This window comes from Muntiacus reevesi, chromosome 4, assembly GCF_963930625.1.
Source record: "Muntiacus reevesi chromosome 4, mMunRee1.1, whole genome shotgun sequence".
NCBI lineage: Eukaryota > Metazoa > Chordata > Mammalia > Artiodactyla > Cervidae > Muntiacus > Muntiacus reevesi.
Genome location: NC_089252.1, coordinates 116,624,714 through 116,652,154, shown reverse-complemented (window position 1 = coordinate 116,652,154; position 27,441 = coordinate 116,624,714). Strand labels below are relative to the sequence as shown.

General features: G+C 48.3%; 1 protein-coding gene and 1 pseudogene across 4 annotated transcripts in view; one reads left to right on the top strand and one right to left on the bottom strand.

Moving 5' to 3' along the window:
* Positions 1-25,786, bottom strand: part of ACAD9 (acyl-CoA dehydrogenase family member 9) — a 51,657-nt gene extending 25,871 nt beyond the window's left edge. For 3 of the 4 annotated variants that reach the window (XM_065934008.1, XM_065934009.1, XM_065934010.1), the window contains exons 1-2: positions 25,553-25,786; positions 21,233-21,326 (exon numbers count right to left, since the gene is read on the bottom strand). In XM_065934008.1, coding sequence (XP_065790080.1) covers positions 21,233-21,326; positions 25,553-25,699 — 241 coding nt within the window. In that variant the 5' untranslated portion in view covers positions 25,700-25,786. The remainder of the gene's footprint in view (positions 1-21,232; positions 21,327-25,552) is intronic. The other variant, XM_065934011.1, reaches the window with a different exon arrangement.
* On the top strand, positions 1,410-14,679 carry LOC136166359 (proteasome subunit beta type-7 pseudogene; annotated as a pseudogene).
* Positions 25,787-27,441: the final 1,655 nt, after the last annotated feature.

Below are 27,441 nucleotides of genomic sequence, written 5' to 3'. Positions count from 1 at the left end.
CCTGCTGTAAAGCAGGAAGGTGTCTGGTGCAGGAAGACCAGAGTAAATCCGGGGCCCTGCTAAAGGCAGGAAGGTGTCTGGCGTTAGGGAAAGCTTTCCATGAGGGAACGGATTAGCTGTTCTGGCTGGCGTGAGGCCGAGGCCAGCGAGCGCGCTGGAAGGCAGCCAGCTCTGTGGGAAGGAGACCTCCTCTCCTAAGTCCGAATCTGGGGAACAGTGGACGCCATTCGGTAAGGTGACCCTTGTTCCAGAGGATCTGTGTTGTTGGCCGATGTGTGTCTGTCTGTGTGTTTTTCTGTATAACTGCTGGCATTGTCTCCTGTCTCGTTGTTCTCTGGTGTGTTGTTGCCTACTTCTTCCTATAAAGCCTTGGAGCCTCATTTCTGTTTCTGGGAGTTTCAGTGAACAGGCAGACAGTTGTCGGGGCAACTGACGAGTCCCGGCCAGGGCTACTCCCTGGCGGATTCTCAAGGCCTCCCAACAGGTCAGCCCCAGTAACGGGAGCCCGAGAGGGTGAAACTCTTTTCTTTCTTCTCGTATTCTAAGCTGAGAATCTGGTCAAATAAAAACCCGTCTGTGTGGGCACGGGACGCACTTGAGAGCCGATAGGGCGCCTGTCACTGGAAGACTCCCGTGAAAGGATAAGGGGGTCACGGAACAGGCTAGAAACCGTTAGGGTACCCGCCCCCAGCAAGAAAGCTTCCGTGCAACGACTAAGGCACTCAAATAGTTCCACGAAGCATACCACAAGCCCAACCTCCTGGCTGCCACCACTCCCGGTAGGATTTATTGGTGGTAATTCTCGGTGACTTTCTTCTGACTCTCGCTATGGGGCAAGAAAAATCCACCTCACTCTCTCTCATGACTGATCATTTCTCGGAGGTCAGGGCTAGAGTGTATGATCTGTTGCTACTGGTTACAAAGAGTAAATTAATAACCTTTTGCTCTGCAGAGTGGCCCGCCTTCCAAGTTAGATGGCCTCCAGAGGAAACTTTTCAACCTTCTATTATTTGGGCAGTGAAAGAAAAAGTTATGGCTCTTGATCCCTGGGGCCACCCGAGCCAAGTCCCATATGTTATGGTCTGGCAAGATCTAGTAGAAGATCCGCCTGAATGGTTAAAACCTATTGTTCACAAACTCCCTGATTCTCCTAATGTACAGGCCCTGGTTACGGAAACTCCCACTCCCCCAGAGGAAGCCAAGAAGAATAAGGGCCCAAAACTGGTCTTGCAGGAATCTTTGGACCGGAACCTGATTGACTTGGAGACGGAAATTAGGCCCCCGCCATATGCCCCTCCTCCGTTGCAGGTTCCCTCGGGGGGGAAGAGCCCCCCCCCCCAATGAATCAGAAGGGACAAGGGAACCCCGACCCCAGAGAAGGAATAGAGGAAATAGGGGTGAGTGGGATCATGGGGACCCAGAGTTACCTTCATCTACTGTACAGGCGCTCCCCGTCCGGGTGGGACCAGCTAACCCGGACGGAGAGTGAACCTATCAATACTGGCCCTTTTCCCATTTTGTTCACTCATAACCCCACCTGGGATGATTGCCAGCAGCTGTTGCAGGTGCTTTTCAACACGGAAGAATGGGAGCGAATCCTGGCAGAGGCACAGAAACGGGTCCCGGGGGTCGACGGGAAACCAACCGCCCAGCCTCATCTTGTGGACGAGGGGTTTCCTCTGTTGCAGCCTAACTGGGATTTTGAGCTAGTGGAAGGTAGGGAGCGTCTCCGAGTGTACCGCCAGACTCTAATGGCTGGTCTGCGGGCCGCAGCTAGGAAGCCAGCAAATTTGGAAAAGGTAAATTTAGTAAGGCAAGAGCCCACTGAGAGCCCGTCAGCCTTCCTAGAGAGGCTAATGGAAGCCTTTAGGCAATATACACCCATGGACCCCCAGGCTGAGGAATCACGCGCTACAGTTCTACTAGCATTTGTGAATCAGGCAGCCCCAGATATTAGGAGGAAATTACAAAAGATAGAGGGGTTAGGAGAACAGATTTAATAATATGGAGACCCCAGGAGAAAGGGAGGAACGACTTCGTCGGGAGGAAAGGGAACTAGCTGAGAAGATCAGGAAAGAAGGTAGGGAACATAGGGCAAAGGAAAACCTGAATAACCAGAGAGAGCTGGCCAAGATTCTTTTTGAGGGGATAAAGGCCGGAACAGAATTGAGGGAGCCTCGAGGCCCCCAGACGGGAGAAAAACAGAGACCAAAAAGGCAGGCCCTAAAGAAAGATCAGTGCGCTTACTGCAAAGAACGGGGACACTGGAAAAATGAGTGCCCTAAGAGAGACCCGAAGAGAGAAAATTTCCCCTGGAACTCGAGTTCTATAGGCGGGGGAAGATAGTGACTAGGGGAGTCAAGACTCGGCACCCCCTCCCCGAGTCCTGGGTAACCATACATGTGGAGGGGAAACCCGTTGGCTTCATGGTGGACACTGGCGCCCAACACTCTGTTTTAAATCAAAAACTGGGACCAATGTCTAAAAAAACCAGATTGGTGCAGGGAGCCATGGGGACAAAAAGATATTAGTGGACCACAGAACAGAAAGTAAACCTGGGGACCCACCAGGTGTTCCATTCGTTTTTGGTGATACCAGAATGCCCAGCCCCTCTACTTGGACAGGACTTGTTGGCTAAAGTTAATGCTCAGATCCATTTTGACCCTGGGAGAATGTCAGTCACAGATGGACTTGGACAGCTGATACATGTCTTGTCCCTAGCCTTAAGAGATGAATACAGACTTTTTGTGCCTAAGCCCTCAGAGGTTATAGCACCAGATATACAACCGTGGGTCCGCAAATACCCGTTGGCATGGGCAGAAACAGCAGGAATGGGACTGGCTAAACAGAGACATCTGGTCGTCATTGAACTAAAAGCCGAGGCGACTCCTATGAGGGTGAGGCAATACCCTATGAGCCAGGAAGCTCAGCGGGGAATCACTCCCCCCATTCGACGGCTCATGGATGCTGGAATTCTCAAGCGGTGCCAATCCCCTTGGAACACCCCCTTACTACCGGTGAGGAAGCCAGGGAGTACGGATTACAGACCTGTCCAGGACCTACGAGAAGTCAACAAGTGGGTGAGTGACATACACCTTACTGTCCCCAACCCGTATACCCTCCTGAGCAGTCTGCTGCCTGAGTACACTCGGTACACTGTGTTGGACTTGAAAGATGCTTTTTTCAGCCTACCCCTGGCGGCCCACAGCCAGGAAATATTTGCCTTGAGTGGACTGAGAGGAAAGGCCAACTGATAATACCCACCTCCCACAAGGGTTCAAAAACTCCCCTACCTTGTTTAATGAGGCTTTGAGTGAGGACCTCTATGAATATCGGACTAGCCACCCAGAGGTCATCCTGCTACAATATGTGGATGACCTTATGTTGGCTGGAACCACAGAGGAGGCATGCAGCCGTGCCACCGGGGACCTCTTACAGACTCTTGGCACCTTGGGATATCGTGCTAGCGCAAAGAAGGCGCAAATATCCCGGCAAGAGGTCACCTATTCGGGGTATAAGATCAGGCAGAGGCAAAGGTGGCTAACTCAGGCCATGAAGGAAACAATATTGCAGATACCAGAGCCCAAGACCCCCCGCCAGGTGAGAGAGTTTTTGGGGACTGTTGGATATTGTAGACTGTGGATCATGGGGTTTGCTGAGAAGACCTGGCCCTTGTGTGAGGGAAGTAAAGAGACCCCAAACTGGACTTGGACTGAGCCAATGAAACAGGCTTTCCAGACACTCAGACGGGCCCTACTAGAAGTGGCCAGCCGGGACTACACCGCCCCCATATTAGCCGTGGGACTTCCACCTCCTGGTATGGGGACTCTGCCGCCAGTCCCCGACTATTCCCTCCCTGACCTCGTTTCGATCAACGAGGATACCACTCTCCAGAAAGATGACAAAGATGGATGGTACCGAGATCAAAACAACAACCTGATATTGCCTGCCATCCTGGGTTGTCACCTATGTGAACACCTGCACACAACTACACACTTGGGGGAAAAAAAGACCTTGACACTTCTCCAGATGGCCTGCCTGAGGTTCCCTCGACAAAATGCAACTGTACGAGAGATAATCCAGGCTTGTAAAGCGTGCCAGCTGATGAGGACAGGGAAAAGGCAGCACACTGGAACGAGGTACCGAGGGGAAGAGCCAGGGCAACACTGGGAGACAGATTTCACTGAGATAAGGCCAGGCAAGTACGGGTACCGCTATCTGTTGGTTCTGGTAGATACCTTCTCGGGATGGGTAAAAGCCTTCCCCACTAAGAGAGAGACAGCAACAGTGGTTGCTAAAAAGATCTTAGAGGAGATAGTGCCTAGGTACGGGCTGCCAGTGACTATGGGCTCAGATAACGGACCTGCCTTTGTGAGCCAGATTGTACAAGGGTTGGCCCAAGCTCTGGGGACAAAATGGAAGTTACATTGTGAATATAATCCCCAGAGCTCAGGACAGGTTGAGAGAATGAATCGGACCCTAAAAGAAACTTTGACAAAGTTGGCAATAGAGACTGGCAGGGACTGGGTGACCCTCCTTCCCTTCGCGCTCTTTCGGGCGCGTAACACCCCTTATAAGCTGAATCTTACCCCTTTGAGATTCTGTATGGAAGACCCCCTCCTGTGTGTCCTATATTCGAGGGAAAATGCCTACCACCCCCTACCTTGGGACAATTTCAGCAAACACTGATGGCATTAAGTAAGGTACATAGCCATGTTTAGAAATTAATTCAAGAGATACACAAGGGAACAAGCAAGGGGACCATCCCCTCACATAATATTGGCCCGGATGATTGGGTTTGGGTAAAACGACACCAATCTAAAGCACTAGAACCTAGATGAAAAGGCCCTTATGTTGTTCTCCTTACCACTCCTACTGCTGTTAAGGTCGACGGGATCGGGCCCTAGGTTCACTGCAATCACGTGTGGCAAGCCACCCCGGAAGAACAGGAGAAGGTGCAAGCAGAATGGGAGGCAAGACCTCACCCGTCAAATCCTTTGAAACTGAAACTCGTACAATGGGAGTCCTCTTAACTCTCCTGCTGATAACAGTTTTCATCGGCCCAGGAGCAACCAGCCACAACCCCCATCAGCCAGCTAACCTGACTTGGGTGATCTACAATCCTAAGACTAGAGAAGTGCTTAATTAATTCGAGCTTCAACGTGGCCCCCAAAGGGACATGATGGCCAATACTGACCTTTGATTTGTGCGTGCTGGCGGCTGACGGTAATGGGTTTGGTCCCCACCAACTGACCAAGTTCTTTGCCCATGGCTCTTTCGGTCTGTTCACTCATAACTGTGAGCGAAAAGGCCCACAGTACTACGAAGAGGAGCCTGTCTATGTCTGCCTGGGGGGAAGAAGGGATCGGAACCAAATTGAAAAATGTGGGGGAATGACTCTTTTTACTGCGCCGCTTGGGGTTGCAAAACCACGGGAACAGTCCATTTCGCACCTCCAAGAATCCTTGAGCTCCCTGGCTGAAGTAGTGTTACAGAATAGGAGAGGTTTAGATTTGTTGTTTCTGCAACAAAGAAGATTATGTGCAGCACTGAAAGAAAAATGCTGTTTCTACGTCGACCATTCAGGGGTGGTACAAAAATCTCTCCAGAAAGTAAGAGAGGGACTAGCCCAGCGAAAGAGAGAACGAGAAGACCAACAAGGCTGGTTTAAATCTTGATTTCAGCGCTCCCCCTGGTTGACCACTTTGATTTCCACCCTCCTGGGTCCACTCATAATATTAATATTGTTACTGACCTTTGGTCCATGCATTTTAAAACACCTAAATACCATCCAAATTATGGTATTGAGACAACAATATCAGTCAATTTCACAGGGTGAAGAGAAAGATTTCTCTACAAAAGTACAAAGACGGGGGGAAATGTGAGGCTGTCACGGCTAACACCATGGCAGGCAGCCTAGATTAGGAGTAGGCCTGGTTTCCCGGGGTAACATAATTATCAGGCCTCCTGGAGCCAGCCAATCAACATATGCCTAGCCAGAAAAAAGGGAACCTATCAGGGGAAAGCTGAAAGCCCCACGTTGGGCCAACAAAAATTACCTTGCAACTGGGTAACCAATCCACTTGCGCCAACTACCCACTGTGTAACCAATCCGCTGCGCCAGCTACCTGCTGCTTAGTTTGACCTAATAAATACCTGAGAGAACTGGGGCTCGGGGCCTTTCGTCCTCACACACCTGGTGAGGGCGGGAGGCCCTGGCTCGAGTCAGTAATAAATTCCCCTATTGCGAGTTGCATTGCTTCGAGGAGTCTTCTTTCCCGACCGGGGACTCGGACTACGGGCAGAACAGTATAAACCAATAAATATACATGAAAAAAGGCCAAGACTGTCAAACGGTATTTTTAAATGCTGCCCATATGAAATCACCTTATCATTTTTATTTTGAAATAATTTTAAAGAAAAGTCACAAAAATAGTATAGAGTTCCCGGATACTTTTCATTCAGCTTTTCCTAAGAAAAGCCTACAGAATCATGGGGAAACCACCACAATTAAGAAATTGACAGTCATACAATATTACTAACTAAATTACAGAATTAATTTGAATTTCACTGGCTTTTCCACTGATGCCCTGTTTCTGGCCTGGGATCCAGTCCAGGAGTCACACTATATTTGGCCGTCATGTCCCCTTAGTATTCTCCAGAGTGAACCCAAGGATACAAAAGAGGATACTACATGAGGACCAAGGAGAACTATCCTGACAATGCAGGAGTCCTTCAGGGTTCAAAACCCAGGCAGAGTTATTTCACCATGTCAAAAGAATAAGCAGAAAAAAACCCAATCATCTTCAAAGAGGCAGAAAAAACACTGGACAAAATTCAACACAATTTACATTGAAAACCCTCCACAAACCAGAAGCAAACTTCCTTAACCTGGTTCAGGGCACCTACAAAAAACATACAGCTAACATCACACCTGAGGTAAAAAGACTGAAGGCTTTCTTGTTAAAATCAGGCACAAGGCAGGGAAGTTTGCTCTGACCACTCCTATTCGACACGATGGAGATGTTCGCCAGTGAATCAAGCAAAGAAAAGAAGGAAAACCGGATTGGAAAGGAAGACATGAAACTGCCCTCATCACCGAGATTGTCCAGGCACTAAACGCTGCAGGCCCAGCCAAAGAAGCTCTGTGAGCTAATCGGCCAGCTTAACAAGGCTGCAGGGTACAAGGTCAACACACAGAAACCGGCTGGACTCCCTGAGAGGGTGTATCAGGTGGCTGAACATGTGACAATCTCCTACTTCAGGCAAAGGCAAAGTAAAACTGCACGCTAGCACTCCACGTCTATCAGAATGGCTACAGTTTTTAAAACTTTTTTTTTTAATAAACAAAACCAGTGACAACACCAAATCCTGGCAAAAAGGCACAGAATCTAGAATGTATTGCCTCTGGGAACATAAATAGTACAGCCAGCACTCTGAAAATAATTAAACACACAAACTACCTCAAGACCCAGCAACCTCACTCCTGGCCATTTATCCCGGAGAGATGAACACATCTCACACAAAGCTTGAACACAAATGTACACAGAAGGTTTACTCCTAAGAGCCCCCAAACTGGAAACAACCAAGGTGTTCTTAAGCTTCAGAACGGTCAACAAACTATGGTAACAGGTACATGGAAAACTGCTGCTGCTGCTAAATTGCTTCAGTTGTGTCCGACTCTGTGCGACCCCATAGACGGCAGCCCATCAGGCTCCCCCATGCCTGGGATTCTCCAGGCAAGAACACTGGAGTGGGTTGCCATTTCTTTCTCCAGTGCATGAAAGTGAAAAGTGAAAGTGAAGTCCCTCAGTCGTGTCCGACTCCTAGCAAACCCATGGACCTCAGCCCACCAGGCTCCTCTGTCCATGGGATTCTCCAGGCAAGAGTGCTGGAGTGGGGTGCCATTGCCTTCTCCGGCATGGAAAACTGCTGAGCAGTAAAAAAGCACAACCCACGGACACACAGCAACAAACAGAAGAGTTACACAGAGTGAAAAGGCCAATCCGCACAAAGTTTACACACATTGCTTGTTGCTGTAGATCCATTACAGTCCCGGTGATACAGTGCTTTTTAAATAACAAGACAAACAAAGGGAGAAAAGACTAGTGGTTCCCAGCAGCTGGGGGCGAGTGGGCGGGGGGCTACGGATACCAGAGGACATGTGAGCGAGTCCTATGACAGAGCTGCTGTGTCATGATCCGCACACGTGACAGAAGCACCCAGTACCCACACAGTCAGCAAACGCAAAGCGGGTACAGCCTGCATTAAGGCTGCTGTCCACTTCCTGGTCATGACAAGGGACACAGTCTTGCACAATGCATTCCGTAAAGGTAAGCTCTGGGAGGAACGGACTGGGTGAAGGGTAAATTGCCTTAAAGCAGCCGATGTCATCATGACACTTGCCATACTGCATACATACTAAATTTTAGGAGGTAACCCTGAGGTTGAAATAAGAAATCTTCACAAAACACCAGCATCTGCTGAAGTTCAACCAAAACTGATGTTCAAAGGCAAAAACTAAGACACAATGGGATATATTTTATTTTCATCTTGTTTATAGTTCCTATATCTCCTTTCACAAGTGTGAATTTCTTTTACATGTGAAGTAAACAAAATATAGATTATGAAGAAAAATCCCAGAAATAGGAAGTATGTACAGAAAAATGTTAACTTTCATACCACTGTAAAAATAATATGTAAAAAAATCAACTGTATTTCTACATACAAACAACAAATAATCAGGGGTCAAAATTTCTAAAAATACCACTTATGATAATACCAAAGAATTTTAAATACTTACGGATATATTTTTACAAACCATCAAAAAATAACAAGGATAAGTTGAGAAACCATCAGAAGCTTTTTGTAAAATTTGTCCACACTCTACGCACTGACCATGACAACGCAGAACGCTGGTGAGAGAATTAAGAATCAAATGAATGGAGAGATGTTCCACAATTGGGGATCTGAAAATCCAGTACTGTTACAAATCTGAATTCTCCCTGAAACTGATTTATAGGTTTACTGTAACCCCAATCATACACAAGCCTTTTGTTGAAGCTAAAAAGCTGATTCTAAAATTCATGAGCCGACGTGAAGGACCCAGAGGAGCCAAACGGCCTCAGAAGAGAACAAGCTGGGGGACGAACACTGCTGGGCTTCAAGCCTGAGACGAAGCTCAGTGCAGACGACAACTTAGCATGTGCATGGAGAATTCAAAAACAGACCCACACAGAAAACGGTTCATTGATTTTTCCCACCTTTTCAAACCGTGGCAAAATATACATATAATTTACTATCTTAACCAACTTTTTACACAAAAGAAGTTTATTTTTCGGCTGTGTTGGGTCTTAGTTGCAGCGACGGGGCTTCTCTGGTTGTGGCATGGGGTCTGGAGCACCCAGGCTCAGCAGCTGTGGCTCATGGGCCGAGCGGACCCATGGCCAGAGGGGTCCCAGCTCCCCAGCCAGAAACTGAGTCCACATCCCCTGCACTGGAAGGTGGATTCTTAACCACCCGACCAGAGAAGTCCTGTGTTGCATGTATCAATTGTTCATGTCTTTTTAATGCTGAGGAGTACTTCCTCATACGCATAAACCAAAATGTGTTTATCCATGCACCTATTAATTGACATTTGGTAGGTATCCAGACTTTTGCATTCCAATCCCCCATAATGAGATCAAACTGCTAACACTCATTGGATCACAGAAAAAGAAAAGGAATTTCAGAAAAACATCTCTTTCTGTTTCATTGACTATGCTAAAGCCTTTGACTATGTGGATTACAACACTGTGGAAAATTCCTGAAGAGATGAGAATACCAGACCACCTTCCCTGTCTCCTGAGAAAGCTGTATACAGGTCAAGAAGCAGAATTGATGCTTTTGTATTGTGGTACTGGAGAAGACTCTTGAGAGTCCCTTGGACTGCAAGGAGATCCAGCTAGTCCATCCTAAAGGAAGTCAATTCTGAATACTCATTGGAAGGACTGATGCTGAAGCTGAAATACTTTGGCCACTTGATGCAAAGATCCAACTCACTGGAAAAGATGCTGAAGCTGGGAAAGATTCAGAGCAAGAGGAGAGTGGGGTGACAGGATGAGATAGTTGGATCGCATCACCAACTGAATTTGAGCAAACTCTAGGAGATAGTGAAGGACAAGGAAGCCTGGCCTGCTGTAGTTCAAGGGATCACAAAGTGTCGGCCACGACTTAACTAAACAACAAGAAGAAGCAACAGTTATTAATAGAATCAGACATGGAACAATGGACCAGTTCAAAATTTGGGAAGGAGTACAAGTCTGCTTATTTAACTTTTATGTGGAATACATTATACGAAATGCCAGGTTGAATGAATCACAAGCTGGAATCGAGATTGCTGGGAGATATACCAACAACCTCAGATATGCAGATGATACCACTCAAATGGCAGAAAATGGAGAAGAACCAAAGAGCCTCTTAATGAGGGTGAAAGAGGAACATGAAAAAGCTGGTTTAAAATTCAACATTCAAAAAACTAACTAAGATCATGGCATCCGGTTCCATCACTTCATGGCAAACATTAATAAAAGGGGAAAAAGTGGAAACAGTGACAGATTTTATTTTCTTGGGCTCCAAAATCACTGTGGATGGTGACCACAGCCACAAAATTTAAAAATGGTCCCTCTTGGAAAGAAAGCTATGACAAACCTAGAAAGCGTATTAAAAAGCAGAGACATTACTTTGTCAACAAAGGTTCATATAGTCAAAGCTATGGTTTTTCCAGTAGTCATGTACAGATGTGAGAACTGGACCATAAAGAAAGCTGAGTGCCAAAGAACTGATACTTACAAATTGTGGTGCTGGAGAAGACTCTTGAGAGTTCCTTAGACTGTAAGGAGATCAAACCAGTCAATCCTAAAGGACATCAACCCTGAATATTCATTGGAAGGACTGATGGTGAAACTGAAGCTCCAATACTTTGATGCCAAGCTCCAAAACCTGATACCAAGAGACAACTCACTGGAAAAGACCTTGATGTTGGCAAAGATTGAGGGTAGGAGGAGAAGGGGGTGACAGAGGATGAGATGGTTGGATGGCCTCATCAACTCAATGGACATTACTTTAAGCCACCTTCAGGAGACAGTGGAGGACAGAGGAGCCTGGCATTCTTCATTCCATGGGGTTGCAGGGACTCAGACATGACTGACCACCTGAGCAAGGTATCAAGAGCTTAGCTGTCAAAAAAGGATGCTGTGAACGTTTTTCTGTAAGTCTATTGCAGGCATGAGTCTACATTTCTCTTGGGGAAATATCTAGGAGGGCAGTGCCTGAATCATATGACAGGTTCATGCCAAACTCTAAGGAAGGGCCAGGCTTCCAAAGTGGTGGCCACCTCACACGCCCACTGGTGCCTTGGAGTCCCAGTCGCCCCACGTTTCCACCAGCACTGGGTACGGGCAGCCTCTCCGGTTCCAGGCACAACAGCGAGTGCATCGTCACGCCTCACTGTGGCTGCACTCTCCTCTCCTCGGTGACGGAGGCGGTGCTGGCACTTTCTCATGTGCTTATTTTGCCAACTGTACGTCTTTCATTGGTGAAGTGTCTTTCAACTTGTCTGATGCATTTTTGGGGAACTGGGTTTTCTTACTGAGCTTTAGGAAGTTTCTTTATGTACTAGAGTTAAGACTTTTAACTGGTATATGTTTTACAAAATTCTGCTTCTAGTCTGTGGTTTGACTTCTCATTTTCTTAACACTGTCTTAAAGAGCGCAGCTGGGGTGGGTTGGGGCTGGGTGCCGAGGCTCGGGAGGTCAGACCCGGGGGCAGGACTGGGGCTGCTCTGGGAAGCCAGCCTCAGGGGCTACGGTGTGCTCTGCCACATCCGAGGGGGTCTGGGAGGAAGCCTGGGCCCGCCAGAGAGGCGAGGCGCCGGTGGGGGGGCGGGCTGTCACGGCCGTCTGCAGTCTCCAGCGGCAGGGCTCCACCCACCTGCACTCCACGGGCAGGTGCAGGCTGCCATCATAGATTCCAGAGGCCGCCACCGCCGAGGGTCCTAGGAGCGGGTGCAGGTCACCACCCCACCCTGGGAGCCCGCACGGCCTGCCACTGCCCAGGGTCCTGGGCCAGTGTCCCCAGGGAAGTGCGTGGCCTGCTGCTGCTTCCGAGGGCCCCACAGCCCAGTGCCAATCCCTGCTCCCGCTCCCCAGGATTCCACAGGGAGGGTGCGCAACCCGCCGCCACAGCAGGGGAGGGCCCCACGGCTGGGAGACGTGTTCCCGGGAACCTGCACAGCCCGTCCAAGAGCTAACAGCCAGCGTACGCTAAGCCAAACGCAGCCGGCATCCAAACCAAAAACAGACCTCACAGCAAAAGACATTAAACCCACACATGCTACCCAGGGACACTCCCTCCAAGACCACAGTAGGTTAACCGTTCCTCCCAAACTCACAGACTAGGAGAAATATGAGCAAAACGAAGAAGGAAAGGAACCACTGTCAAGTAGGAGACCAAGAGAATCCCCCTGCAGGAACTATAAAACAGACCTCTTCAGTCTAACAGACACTGATTTCAAAAAAGGAGATAAGGAAACTGATAAGGAATTACAAAAGACTATCAACAGATAAGCAGATTAGTGTAAAAGGAACTGGGATCCATAAGAAGGAGCCAAGAAAAATTAGAAAATTCATTTACTGAGACAGAAACCGTGCTCAAGGCAATAAACAGCAGAATGAATAACGCGTCACAAAGAGCAAGTGACCTGGAAGACAGACTAGAGGGAACTACCCAATCAAAACAGCAGACAGAAAGCCAAATGGGAAAAAGAGCAATGCAAGAGACCTACTGGATAACAGAAAGTGGGCCAACCTATGCACAACAGGGGCTCCAAAAGGAGAAGAGAAAGGGGGACTGAAATGTATCTGAAGAAATTATGGCTGAAAATTTCTGAAAGCTAAAGAAGGAAACAGGTATCCAGGCATAGGAAGATAAACCCACACAAACCTACCCAAGACATAATAAGAGTAACCGAAGTGAAAGGTAAGGGCAGGATTCTAAAGGTAGAAAAACAGTTCTTTACCAGGGAACCCCCATGGGGCTATCTGATTTCTCCACAGAAGCACTGCAGGCAAGAAGGGAGTGGCAAAACAGACTCAAAGCCTTGAAAGAGAAAAACCTACAATGTAGAATAATCTATCCGGCAAGATTATCATTTGGAATAGGAGAAATAAAGAATTTTTTAGACAAGCAGAAACCAAAAGAATACAGCAATACTAAACCATCCTAAAAGAAGTATTAAAAGGTCTTCTCTAAATAGAAAAGCAGCAGGAAGAAATAGGAAGGAGGAAATCACAAAAGGAAAATAAACCATTTAAATTAGCCAGTATATGGATTAAAAAAAAAAAAAAACCAATTTGTGAAAGCAATGATAAACACAAGGAACAGCAAATGGAAAAACTTGAAGATGTAAAAACGGACATCCAAATCTTAAAATGTGAGGAAGGAAAGTAAGAAAATGCACTTTTTTAAAAGAATGTGTTTGAATCTATATGGCTGTCAGTCTAAAGCAAGCAGATAAAGGAAGGGGCTGACACAGTAGACAAACAGCAACCACAAAGCAAAAACATAGGACAGAATCACAAAAACCGCAAGAAGAGAACACGAGCATGATATAAAAGGAAATCATCACGCCAGGAGAAAAAGAGAGTAAGAATCAGCTGCAAAACAAGGTTTGAAAAGGCAATGCACATGTATCAATATTACCTTAAATGTTAAGGGACTGGATGCTTCATTCACAAGATACAGAGTGGCAGACTGCATAAAAAACAAAGCCTGCGATATGCTGCCAACAAGAGGCCCACCTTAGGCCAAAGGACACACCCAGGCTGAAAGGAGAGGGCAGAGGGCACAGCCCCCTGGGGGTTTCTCCTGTCACAGAGAAACTGCCACAGAAAGGCCATCTTGGAAGTCAAATTTGCAAAGATAAAGGACAAGCTTCCAACAGCCCGGAAAACCAGGACAACCACTGCAGGGGTGGTCTATGAGGATGGCATAGTTTTGGAGGAGATACAAGGCGATTAAAGGGACGGTTGTTGTCGACAAGAACTGTCAAAAATACACTTCACATCTCCTAACAGTTACTGCCGTGGCCCAGGACAGCTGTGGGCACGGACAGGACGACCTAGCTCAGCTTCTCCATCCTGGAGCTCCACTCCCCTTGCAGGGCTGCGCGGCGGCCGATCAGAGGCGGCCGCAGACAGATGCTTTCCGGGCAGCAAGGTTACCCTGGCGGCCCTAGCGCTGGGGGGAGATGTCAGTGGACCTCACCTCTGCAGCCTGTGTTCTCATGGTCAGCTGTTGAGTTGCCTTATGTCACCGTGGGTTCCGGCTCCTTGAGCGCCATGGCCATGTTAGAAGGTAAATTTAGGACAGATATGGAGGAGGAGGAAGCCAAGAAGCTGGTGAGTGAAGCCAGGGCAGCTGGCACCCTCAGTGACTTGGGTTCTGGAAGTAACGTCGATCTCTCTGTCATCAGCAAGAGCAAGCTGGACTCTCTCCACCCGTACTCGGCGCCCAAAAAGAAGGGGGGCAGGTGTGGCCAGTACGGGTGTGAGAAAGGACCACTACAGGCCTCAGTGAGAAGTCACTGACCTGGAAACTGAGGCGCTGCAAGAAACAGTCCCGACAGTGGACACTTCCTGAACGGGGCTGGCGGGGGCTGGTCACGGCTCGAGGAGGCCGGGGGCAACCGAGGCTTCCCCTGTAAGACGTCCGGCCAGTCTCTGCTGAGGAAACCCAATAAAAAACGACAGCCCGAAGAAAGAAAAGAAAATGAGGGATGACAAAGGTATTTCATGTGAATGGAAACAACCAAAAAGGGAGCTGCAGTGCTCAGACAAAATGGACTGTGAAACAGAGGGTAAAGAAAGCTAAAGGACACCGTATAATGATAAAAAATCAATACGCTCATCAACACATACGCACCTGCTGGCAGAGCAGGCGTCCCAGGTGGCGTCGTGGTAAAGAACCCGCCTGCCAACGCAGGGCATGGAAGAGACACGGGTTCAACCCCAGATCAGGAAGGTCCCCTGGAGAAGGAAATGGCAACCCGCTCCACCATTGTTGCCTAGAGAAGCCCAAGGACAGAGAAGCCTAGAAGGCTACAGTCCAGGGGGTCGCAGAGTCGGACACCAGTGAAGCAACTGAGCACACACACATTGGAACACCCAAATATCTAAAACAAACACTAACAGATACATAGGAATACAACAATAGTAGGAAATTTTAATACCTCACTCACATCAAGGGACAGATCTTCCAGACAGAGAATCAATAAGGCAACAGAGGTCCTAAACGACACAACAGAGGAATTAGACTTAATTGACATTTTCATGGCACTCCATCCAAAAAACCAGAATTCAAGTACACATGGAACATTCTCTAGAACTGGTCACATCCTAGGGCACAAAACTAATGCTATGGACAATTACATGCCCACAAATTCGACAACCTCAAGTTCAAAAGTATAGAAATTATTTCAAGCCTCTTTTCTGACCACAATGATATGAAACTAGAAATCAACCAAAGGAAAAGAAATGAAGAAAAAACAATTACATGGAGACTAAACAACACGCTATTGGAAAACAAATGGGTCAAAGAGGAAATCATAAAGGAAATTACAAAATAGCTGAGACAAACAACAAGGGAAATAAAACCATACAAAATCTATGGGACATACCAAAAACAGTGCTTAGAGCAAAGTTCACAGCAATTCAGGCCTTGCTCTCAAAACAAGAAAAGTCTCAGGTAAACAATCTAACCTAAAAGAATTACAAAAAGAAGAATCAAAAAAACCTAAAGTCAGCAGAAGATAGAAAATAATAAAGACCAGGGAGGAAATAAAGCAGAATCTAAAGAATCAATAGGGAAAAAGTCAATAAAACCAAGAGCTGGTTCTCTGAAAGGATATATAAAATAGAGAAACCTCTGGTCAGGCTCATCAAGAAGAAAAGATAAAAAATCCAAATAAACACAATAAGAAATGAAAAAGGAGAAATTTCAACCGACACTGCAGAAATAAAAGGGAAAAAAACTGAGAGAATGCTGTGGACAATTACATGTCCACAAACGTGAATGGACAGTTTTCTAGAAACATCAAAACTAAATAAAAAAGTAGATCACCAAAACTAAATCAAGAAATAGACAATATGAACAGATCAATGATCAGAACTGAAATAAAATCTATAAAAACAAACAAAAACTTCCTACAAACAAAGGTCCAGGGCCAGATGGCTTCACAGGTAAATTCTGCTGCCAAACATGCAAAGAAGAACTTATACCAATTCTTCTCTCTCTTCTAAAGATTGAAGAGGGAACACTCCAAAGACATTCTATGAAGCCCCCATCACCCAGATAATAAAACACCACCAAGAAAAGAAAATTACAGACCAGTATCTTTGACAAATATAGACACAAAAACCTACCTAAAGAGACAAAACACCTATACTTGGAAAACTATACGACACTCAGGAAAGAAATCAAGGATGACACAAGCAGATGGAGAGATACACCATGTTGTGGAACTGGAAGAATCAATATTACAAAAATGAGTATACTACCCAAAGCAATCTACAAATTCGTTGCAAATCTCTATCAAACTACCAATGGCATTTTTCACAGAATTAGAACAATAAATTTTGCAACTTGTAAGGAAATGCAAAAGACCCCGAATGGCTAGAGGACTCTTAAGAAAGAAAAATGGAGGTGGAGGAATCAAGCTTCTAGACTTCAGATTTTTTTTTTTTTAAGACTTCAGATTATACTACAAAGTTACAGTAATCAAAACAATATGGTACTGGCACAAAAACAAAAATATATGTTAATGGAATAAGATAGAAAGTCCAGAGAAAAACTCACACATTTATGGTCACCTAATTGATGACAAAGGAGGCAAGAATATATACCATGGAGAAAAGACAGCCTCTTCAATAAGTGGTACTGGGAAAACTGGACAGCTACATGTAAAAGAATGAAACCAGGACACTTCCTAATACCATACACAAAAATAAACTCAAATGGATTAAAAACGTAAATGTAAGACTGGATACTACAAAACTCTTTTAGGAAAACACAGGAAAAACACTCTTTGATATAAATCACTGCAAGATTTTTTCTGACCTACTCCCTAGAGTGATAAAAACAAAAATAAAGAAATGGGATCAAATTAAACTTGAAAGTGTCTGCAGAGCAAAGGAAATCATAAAGACAAAAAGACCACCCTTAGAATGGAAGAATATTTGCAAATAAAGCAACTGGTGGATTAATCTCCAAAATACACAAGCAGCTCACACAGCTCAGTATCAAAAAATCAAACAGGCCAATAAAACAATGGGTGGAAACCTAAGCAGACATTTCTCTAAAGATGTACAGAGAGCCAAGAAACCCATGAAAAGATGCTCAACATCAGTAATTATTAGAGAGATGCAGACCCACAGAAATCTAGAGATGTAAGACTGCAGTGAGGTACCACTCCCCATCAGTCAGAGCGGCCGTCATCAAAAACCACAAAAAAAATAGACGCTGGAGAGGGTGTGGAGGAAAAGGAGCCCTCTTACACTGTTGGTAGGAATGCAGATAGACACAGCCACTTTAGAGAACAGCCTGGCGGGCCCTTAGAAAACTAAAGAGTAATACCACACGACCCAGCAATCCCACTCGTGGGCATACACCCTGAGAAAATCTTAACTCAAAAGACACAGGTACCCCAGTGCTCACTGCAGCACTCTTTACAACAGCCAGGACATGGAAGCAACCTGGGTGGCCATCTGGGGAGTAACGGAGAAGGAAAATGTGGTACATATACACAATGGAACATTACTCAGCCACAAAAAGCAATGAAATTGGGTCATGTGCAGTGATGTGGAGGGATCCAGAGGCTGTGATACAGCGTGAAGGAAGTCAGAAAGAGAAGAACGAACAACATGTATTAATGCATATATTAATATACAGAGTCTAGAAAAATGGAACAGGCAAACCTGTTTGCAGGGCAGAGACAGAGACGAAGACGTGGAGGACGGGCGCGTGGACAAAGGGGACAGGAGAGCGACACACGCTGGGACGTCAGGGCTGACGTGCTCACAGCGCCTCCTGGAAAACGGCGAGGAGGAGCCGCTCGACAGCACGGGCAGCGCAGCCCGGGCTCTGTGACGACCAGGGCGGGGAGTGAGGTCCACGAGGGAGGGGGCACGGTACACCTGGGGCTGGTCCGCACGCCATACAGCAGAAACTGACCCAGCACTGTAAGCGGTTACACTCCTTACAAACACATGCGGGAAGCCCAAACCACTTAATCTCTTACCTTAGAAGTGTTATGAAAACAGACTGTAGTAACAGAATACGTATCTTGGGTATTAGAAAGCATGTGAAACAGAAGAGATAAAACATGGAGGGTTGTAAATTTGGCAAGTGATACATTTCTTAGGGCTTCCCTGGTAGCTCAGCTGGTAAAGAATCCGCCTGCAATGCAGGAGACCCCAGTTTGATTCATGGGTCAGGAAGATCCTCCGGAGAAGGGATACGCTACACATTTCAGCATTCTTGGGCTTCCCCTGTGGCTCAGCTAGTAAAGAATCTGCCTGCAATGTGGGAGACCTGGGTTTGATTCCTGGGTCGGGAAGATCCCCTGGAGAAGGGAGAGGCTACCCACTCCAGTACTCTGGCCTGGAGAATTCCATGGACTGTATAGTCCACGGGGTTGCAAAGAATCAGACACGGTTGAGTGACTTTCACTTTTAGGCTGCATCATTCTGTTTTAAACCACCACCATAGTTTCCTCTGTTGCTACATTTCTTTTGGGCTCCTCTTGTAGCTTAGTCGGTAAATGAAATGCAGAAGACCCAGATTTGATTCCTGGGTTAGGAAGATCCCCTGGAGAAGGAAATGGCAAACCACTCTGGTATTCTTGCCTGGAGAATCCCACGAACAGAAGAGCCTGGCAGGCTACAGTCCATGGTGTTCCAAGAGTCTGACACGACTTAGTGACTAAACCACCACCACATTTCTCATGCATAGCTTGGAAATTATCTTGTCTTATCCCAATAAACAGTGTCTCTATTACTACTACCAAAAAAAGAAAAGTGGGCAGAAGACCTTAATAGACATTTCTTCAGGGAAGACATACAGATGGCCAAGAGGCAGCTGAGAAGATGCTCAACAATCACTAATTACAGGAGAAATGCAAATCAGAAGTACAACGAGGTACCACTTCACTGGTCAGGATGTGTGTGTGTGTGTGCTTGTGCTCAATCACGTCTGAGTCTTTGCAACTCTTTGGACTGCAGCTCACCAGGCTCCTCTGTTCATGGGGTTTTCCAAGCAAGAACACTGGACTGGGTTGCCATTTCCTCCTCCAGGGGATCTTTCCTACCCAGGGATTGAACCTGTGTCTCCTGCACTGAAGGCAGACTCTTTACCCGCTGAGCCATCAGGGAAGCCCACTTTGCAGAACGGCCTCATCAAAGAGTCTAGTAACAATAAATCCTGGAGAGGGTGTGGAGGAAGAGGACTCTTCTACACTGTTGGTGGGAATGCAAATTGGTGCAGCCACTACAGGAAATGGTAGGGAGGGTCCTCAGAAAACTAAAAATAGAACTACCGTATGAGCTAGCAATCGCACACTTGGGAATACACCTCAACAGAACTGTAATTCAGAAAGATCCACGCGCCCCATGTCCACAGCAGCCACGATGTGGAAACAGCCTAAGTGCCGCCCACAGATGAATGGACAGAGAAGACGCGGTCACACACACACACAACAGATTACTAGTCAGCCACGAAGATGAAGTAACGCCGTTTACAACATGGATGCAACTGCAGATTATCATACTAAGTCGGCCAGAAAGTGAAAGACAAACACCATGATATCACGTACAGGGGGACTCTAAAAGAGGACACAAATGAACCTCTCTATGAAAGGGAAACAGAATCGTGGACACAGAGAACACAGGCGTGGTTGCCGAGGCGGAGGGGTTGGGGGAGGGGGAGGGTGGGAGGCTGGGGTTAGCAGACAGAAGCTGAAAACATAGGATGGATAAACCACAAGGTCCTCATGTATAACATGGGGAGACAGTGATATCCCGTGGTAAATCATAATGAAAAAACTATTTTAAAAGCATGTCTGTATGTGTGTAACTGAGTCACTCCGCTGTATAGCAAACTGGCACAGCGCTGTAAATCAACTATATTTCAGTTAAAAATAAAGAGAGAGAGACCCTGTTGACAAAGCAGGCTGAGTCGCACACACAGAAAAAATCCTATGGTTACCAGCGGGGAAAGGAGGGAGGAGAGATAAATTAGGAGGTTGAGATTAACATACACCTACTATATACAAAATAACCACCCACCTACCTACCATATAGCCCGGGGACTACACTCAGTACTTTGTAACAAGTTATGAGGGAAAAGGCTCTTTAAAAGTGTATTATATTGCTGTCAGTCTGTCCTCACTCAAGCCCTCCGGCGTTCCCACAGGCAAAGGACACTGCCTCCGCTAAGGGCTGAGCGCCTGGGGGAGGAGCCCTGTGGTCCACACGGGTGCCTCCAATCTGAGGTCTGGCCCCCTGATCCTCCCTGCCGCCTAACAAGCGAAGTTACAGAAATCGCGAGTGAGCCTTCAGAGACGCTGACAGCAATCTGCCACTGCACACAGTCAAGCGTGTGACTGACGGGCTGGGATTGTACATGTTTTGCTCTGCTTTCTATTTCATTTTTCTAATTGCTCATTTGTATTGTATTTTACAGTCAGTCAGCAACTGTGTGGAAATGTTAAATGTTAAATGTAAAGATACATTCAGAAGCAATGAACTAGATAGCTTATGATTAAAGAGCAGCTGGAATGATCTTCTAAGCAAAATATGCCAACAGCACTGTTTTTCTGATTAATGAACACTGCTTCTACTACTAAATATCGAAGCATTTCCAGGGCTTCCCTGGGGCTCCGCTGGGTAAGAATCTGCCCTGTGATGCACAGCTTGATCCCTGGCTGTGCTCCACAACGCAGAGAAGCTGCCGCAGTGAGAAGCCTGCACGCTGAGATCAGGGAGGAGTCCCGGTCTCCGGGACTGGAGAAAAGCCTGCGTGCGGCAACAAAGAGCCGGCGCAGCCAAGAAGACACGAACAAAAAAGTGTGTAAAAAAATAGATACAGAAGCGTCACCCTGCAAATGGAAAGCTGTAATGCTAAAGAGAAGCCTACATACCTTCTTCGGCGAAGAATTTTTCTACAGGTCCCACAAACTGATTAATTTCCTTAAGTTCGTCTTGGCTAACTTCTGGAAACGGGAAAACTTCTTTCTGAAAATGATGAACACAGTAAAGATGTAGCTGTGGGCAGCCTTCCACCGCGGCCACATCAGTCAACAGGGAGGGAAAGGGCGCGCCTGTGTCCCCGTCGGCGGGCCGAAGGGCCTGGACAGCTCGCCTCAGCAGGAGCGCGGGACACAAGACCTGTGTCAGACCCCAGCACCTCGGTCCAGCCGCCTCCCCGACCCAGATTATCCCCGATCCTGATCAGCTCTCCTTAGCAAGAAGTGACGAGGACTCCTATGAAACAGGGAGCCTGGGCGAAGGCTTCCAGCTCCAGCACGGTCCCTGCTGTGCAAGGCGTTCTGAGTCGGACCCCTTCCCCCGTTCCCAAGGCCACTTTCTCACCCAGAAAACACAGACGGTCTCTGTGAGGACCAGGGAAGATAATGGACGAGAAGGCTCTTCATCAAAGCTCACCTTAGTTATGCCGTGAGCTTAAAGATGCTGCCGCTGACAAGACCATACTGTGGTCGCAACGTCTGACTTCTTGGTGGGCTGCTGCGCAGCTGCGTGCTCTAGGACCGCCCCTCCGTCTGAGGACCCTGACCCCTGCTACCTGGGTTGAGCATGCCAGGAGGCAGGGCCACCAAAGGAGGCCCCGCTGAGGAGCCTCACCAGCCTGAATGCAGCCCAGACTCTGATGCTGTGGAGCGCGGCATCAGTTTCTCTCGTTACAGGTGACGCCTCAGTAGGCCGCTGTGCGGCTCAAATGAGATGACGTGTCCTGAACATGCAGTGACTGACCAGGGAGCAGCCGGGGCTTCTACCCGAGCCTGGATTCCCCACGAGGCTCTATGTCGCCTAAAATCATCCCACTGAGACCTCAGCCCCTCTAGTTTTTGGGCATTGCCCTCCCCTTCAGCTGCCAGCACAACCTGACTTTCTGGATTTGACCAGCGCCTGCTGAAAAGTGATGTCCCACCCCCCAAGCCGCCCCCAGGAGCCCGGCCTCTCCTCACAGCACCTCTCACCAGGTGAAAATTAGTGAAAGGAGAGGAGTCCTGTCTCCTCCCTCCAGCCCACAGGCTCTCAAGTCTGTTTTCTCTTCTTGGGCCGCCTGTACAGGTGAAGGGTGGATTCCAGCCAAAATTGAGAGCTGACTTAAAAGGAACCCCTGCCTCCAGGCCATCTTTGACCCTGCCCCTCAGGGGGTCTGGAAGGAAATCACGCTGATCTGTCAGCACTCTGCAGCCACTTAGAACAAAGCCGGCTCTTGAGCTGAATACAGAAGCTGAGTCCACTGCACTGGCCTGCACAGCCTCATTGGCTCACCTAGGCCTGCTGCAATGGCTGCATTACAGGAAGAAGATTCTGGAATCAGTCAGCAGCCAAGTGAGAAAAGAGAACAGAGTGGGATCAGTTTGGCCTAAACTCCAACCAAAGGAGAACCCGCCAGGAGAGAGGTCTCTAGCATACGTGAGAATGAATCTCTGATGGCAATATTCAGGGTCTGAATGGGGTGCTTTGTGGGTGCTCGGTTCAATTTCATTTGCAATTTTCAAATTTTTGAAACCAGTGGAACTGGCTTTTCCAATTATTCTACATATGTAGAAACCACACATGTAACACGGACGAAAGCCAAGCTGCTCCTGGTTGAGGCTGTGAATGGGGAGAAGAGTCACCCAGATCCCTCCCACGGGTTCCCACAGGAGACCCGCGGGCACTCTCGGAACACTCTGAGGGCAGGGGGACAACAGCGTGATCATGACGGTCTCCTTCCAGGTTGAGATTCTAAGCATCTCTGCTGCCATGGTGCTGTTCAAACCCCAACAATGCTGAGAGGCCATGTTGGCCTGAACCAGGGCAGTACCAGTGCAAGTGCTTAAAAGTCGTCAGATTCGAAATGGAACCTGAAGGTAGAGAAGCTAGGATCTGCTGTCAGAAGAGATGTGGATTATGACAAGAGGCACCGCCAGGTATTTGACCTTGAAATGGAGCAGGACCCTATGGCCCTTGACCTACCATGTCCTCAGCCTGCCTTTTGTCTTCAGCCAAAGAACGAGCTTAATCAGAGCATGAGAAAATGAAGAAACAAAGGGATAGAGTCAAAGGAGACCAAATAATAAAGTACTCATTAAGCATAGTCAAGGACATTTAGTCCCTTCTCAAGGGCTATAGATAATATTCTGAGTCATAGCCTGTGAGCTCTCTTAGAGATGTTGAAACCTCCACCTGGGGGAAGAAGTTAACTTCATCATGACTGGACTCTAGCCATGACATAAGCTGCTATAATTTCGAGAACTGGCCTCACGGAAATGGAAACTGACCCTGGAACTGAAGACTGCTGCTGCTGCTAAGTCGCTTCAGTCGTGTCCGACTCTGTGCGACCCCATAGACGGCAGCCCACCAGGCTCCGCCGTCCCTGGGATTCTCCAGGCAAGAACACTGGAGTGGGTTGCCATTTCCTTCTCCAGCGCATGAAAGTGAAAAGTGAAAGTGAAGTCGCTCAGTCGTGTCTGACTCTTAGCAACCCCATGGACTGCAGCCCACCAGGCTCCTCCGTCCCTGGGATTCTCCAGGCAAGAGCACTGGAGTGGGGTGCACTCCAGGAATCGAAGACTAACTGTACTTAAAACAACCAAGATGGTGCTGCAATTTCAAGATGACTGTCAGAGCTGTTTTTGTATGTACCCCCTCCCTCAGTCTATAAAAGCTCTTGTTTGCAGGGGGGGTGGGGGAAGACAGTCGGCCTTTGGACAGGCCCCCCACCTCCCACCTCCAACCCTGGCTGTCAGCATGCAAAATAAAGCAAACTTTCCTTTCCACCCATCTGGCCTCTTTACTGACTTCTGAGAGGTGAGCAGCCGGACCTCCCTTTCAGCTACAACCTGAACAAGTGGAACGGCAGAGTCACCACCATCTGCAATAAGACGACCAGAGGGAAAGGCAGGATCAGGTGGAGAGACCAGGAACTCAGTTTTGGATGACAGGCGATGCCGAGTAATACCCAAGTGCAGCTTTTGACTGGAAAGGTAGATACACAGAGACTGGAGCTCAGGGGAAAAATCTCACCTGGAGAAATAAATGTGCACCTTCAGGATACTGATGGCATGATACTAAACTAGATCATCAGAGGAATGGTTAGAGATGAGAAGACAGACTGAGCCTAGACAATTCCCACTCCAACTGAGTTGGTCAGAAATGCCGGCCAATGTTTAGATGTCAAAGAGCCAAGAAGGGACCAATGCCCCCGAGCAGCTGAGAAGGCTTGGGGGTCTGGCTGCCACTATAATGCAGAGAATGCAGACCACATGTGGGAAGCAGGTAAGTGTAGAGGTGGAACTTCTTACCTAAATGGGTGCATTTTCTCAATAAACAAGAAGCAAGACCAACAGGTGAGACTGATGGGGGAGACGGTGCTAAAGGTTTGGAGAAAGGGAAGCATAAAACATGTGTATTCTTTCTTCCCCACGCTGCTGGGAGGCACGAGTTCCCAGGACGGAGCACCACACAGCCCCAGGTTTTGGGGGAAATGGCTTCCCTAACTTTTAAAGGCCTAGCTTTGCACTTTTTAGCAGGGCAAACCATTCCAGTCTGAGTGTCTGCACCTGTAATGCCTGACAACCTTAAAGAACGCTCTAGAGAAACCAAGGAATAACTCCTAAAGTAGCACAGAACCAGCCAACATCGCAGCCAAGCTCCAAGCACTTTACACACATTTTTCTTTGGTTTTCCGGCTACCTGTAGGAGGGGATAAAGACTGCTTTTTACTATTTCATGTCAGAGAGCTGGGAGCAACTTCACAGGACTGGTTAGCCCAAGCTCACAGCACTAGTAGGTTTTGCAGCCAGTACTGACTCCTCAATCTGCGGTCTCTTACATCTGCCCCACATACGGCAGTTTAATAAAGCACTTCCACGCATATACAATCTCACTGGGGCTTCCCAACACACACACACACACACGCACACGCACACACGCACGCACGCACACGCACACACACTTCGGGGCCGGGCTTAATAAAGTATTTCCACGCATATACAATCTCACTGGGGCTTCCCAACACACGCACACACGCACGGACGCGCACACACGCACACACATACACACTTCGGGGCCGGAACGCTGAGCAAAGGGTCATTCAGCGCCCACCTCAGCCAGGGTCTCCCCGCCTTCAGGTGCGTTTCTGAGGCAGCGTGTGGGGCTCTGGAGCGGGCTCCACTCGCCCCTCCGCGGAAAGGGCAGAAGGCAGAGAGACCGCGGCGCCGCCTCACCTTCTGGATCTTGCCCAGGAAGAGATCCTTGGCGAAAGCTCGGCTGGGCGGACTGGTGAGCAGCGGGCGCCGGCTCACGGTGAAGGCCGCTGGGGTGCGGCAGAAGCGCGCCGCCACCGAGCACAAGAAGAGCCCACAGCCGCTCATGCTGCCCGCGGAGACGCTCTTGCCTCTGGGGCTGCCTCCCCGGCGCCTCAATCACTGCCCGCCGACCTCGCGCCGCCGATGACGCCATCCGCCCGCGCCGCCCCTCCCCCGGCCACCAATGCGCCTGCGCGGCCTCGGGCTCCAGCCCTGGACGGCTCGCTGGTTGGACGGCGGCGGCGGGGGGGGGCGGGGTACCGCAGTCAAACACCCGCGGTCTTTGCCAAGCGTGGTCAGTCACCGGCTGGGGCTGCAGGGACCGAGTGAGACTGAGGAGTGGGGGTCGGGGCCTTCCCTGGTGGTCTCGCGGTTAAGACTTTTCCTGCCAACGCAGAGGACCTGCGTTAATAGATCTTGTGAGGCTGTCACGGCTAACGCCATGACAGGCAGCCTAGATTAGGAGTAGGCCTGGTTTCCCGGGGTAACATAATTATCAGGCCTCCTGGAGCCAGCAAATCAACATATGCCTAGCCAGAAAAAAGGGAATCTATCGGGGGAAAGCTGAAAGCCCCACGTTGGGCCAACAAACATCACCTTGCAACTGTGTGACCAATCCACTTGCGGCCAACTACCCACTGTGTGACCAATCCGCTTGCGCCAGCTACCTGCTGCTTGTTTTGACCTAATAAATACCCGAGAGAACTGGGGCTTGGGGCCTTTCCTCCTCACACACCTGGTGAGGGCGGGAGGCCCTGGCTCGAGTCAGTAATAAATTCCCCTATTGCGAGGTGCATTGCTTCGAGGAGTCTTCTTTTCCGACCGGGGACTCGGACTACGGGCAGAACAATCTCTGGTCCGGGGACGATCCCCCCAGCCCCACAAGCCTTGGGGCCACTAAGGCACAGCTGAGCCAGAACTACAGAAGCCCCTGCGCCCGGCGCCCAGTGCTCCGCCACAAGGGAGGCCCCGGCACTGAGAAGGCCCTGCTCTCCCCAGCTAGAGAAGGTTTTCAAGAAACAGCAGAGGCTCAGCACTGCCAAACAAATAAATAACATAAAAATAAATATGAAACAATGTTAAATAGAAATAAATTTAAACCTATTTTAAAAGCAGAGATGGGGGAAATTCACGGTATTGGTTATCTCTGAAGGGCGTGCACATACGGTTACAGTCCTTGTTGCAAGTCAATGGTCTATTCACGAGGATTCCTCTGGTTTTGCTTCATAGCTTACGTGTATGTCACACATTTGGGAGACGGAGGAAAAGGAAAGGGGTGTTGCACCAGAAAGAAGCCTGGATAAGGCCCTGTAGTTACTACGTCCCTGGAAAACGCCAGCCTGAAGGTGGGTGAGGGACAGGACAGGAGGAGGGGCACCCCCCACACACCCCGAAATGCCCTAAAGGCCTTTGTCATACTGGAAATGCTTTCTGCCTCCATCAGAACTCAAGGAATAAGGAGCAGCGCTTTAATCTTAACGTGCTGTGCCCAGCCCAGTGAAAGATGGACTTGTTAGGGTAAACATTTGATGATGAAGCCACATTCCTTCTTGGGAGGGACTCGAACCCACTGTCATTTAAACTGAAACCACAACTGGTGTCAGGACTTACTGAAGCTCAGGTTCACAGATAGAAGTCTGGTCACAGAAAGAAATCAACGAGAGGCAAAGTGATAGGCAAAGAGTGAGTCTGTTAGCATAGGACATTTGTGAGAGATACAAGCAGACTGGCAAGGGAACACAGCCCCAAGAAACAAGAGGGCTACCTCTTTATCATCTAAGAAAAAGCGGGGAGGGAAGACAACCTTC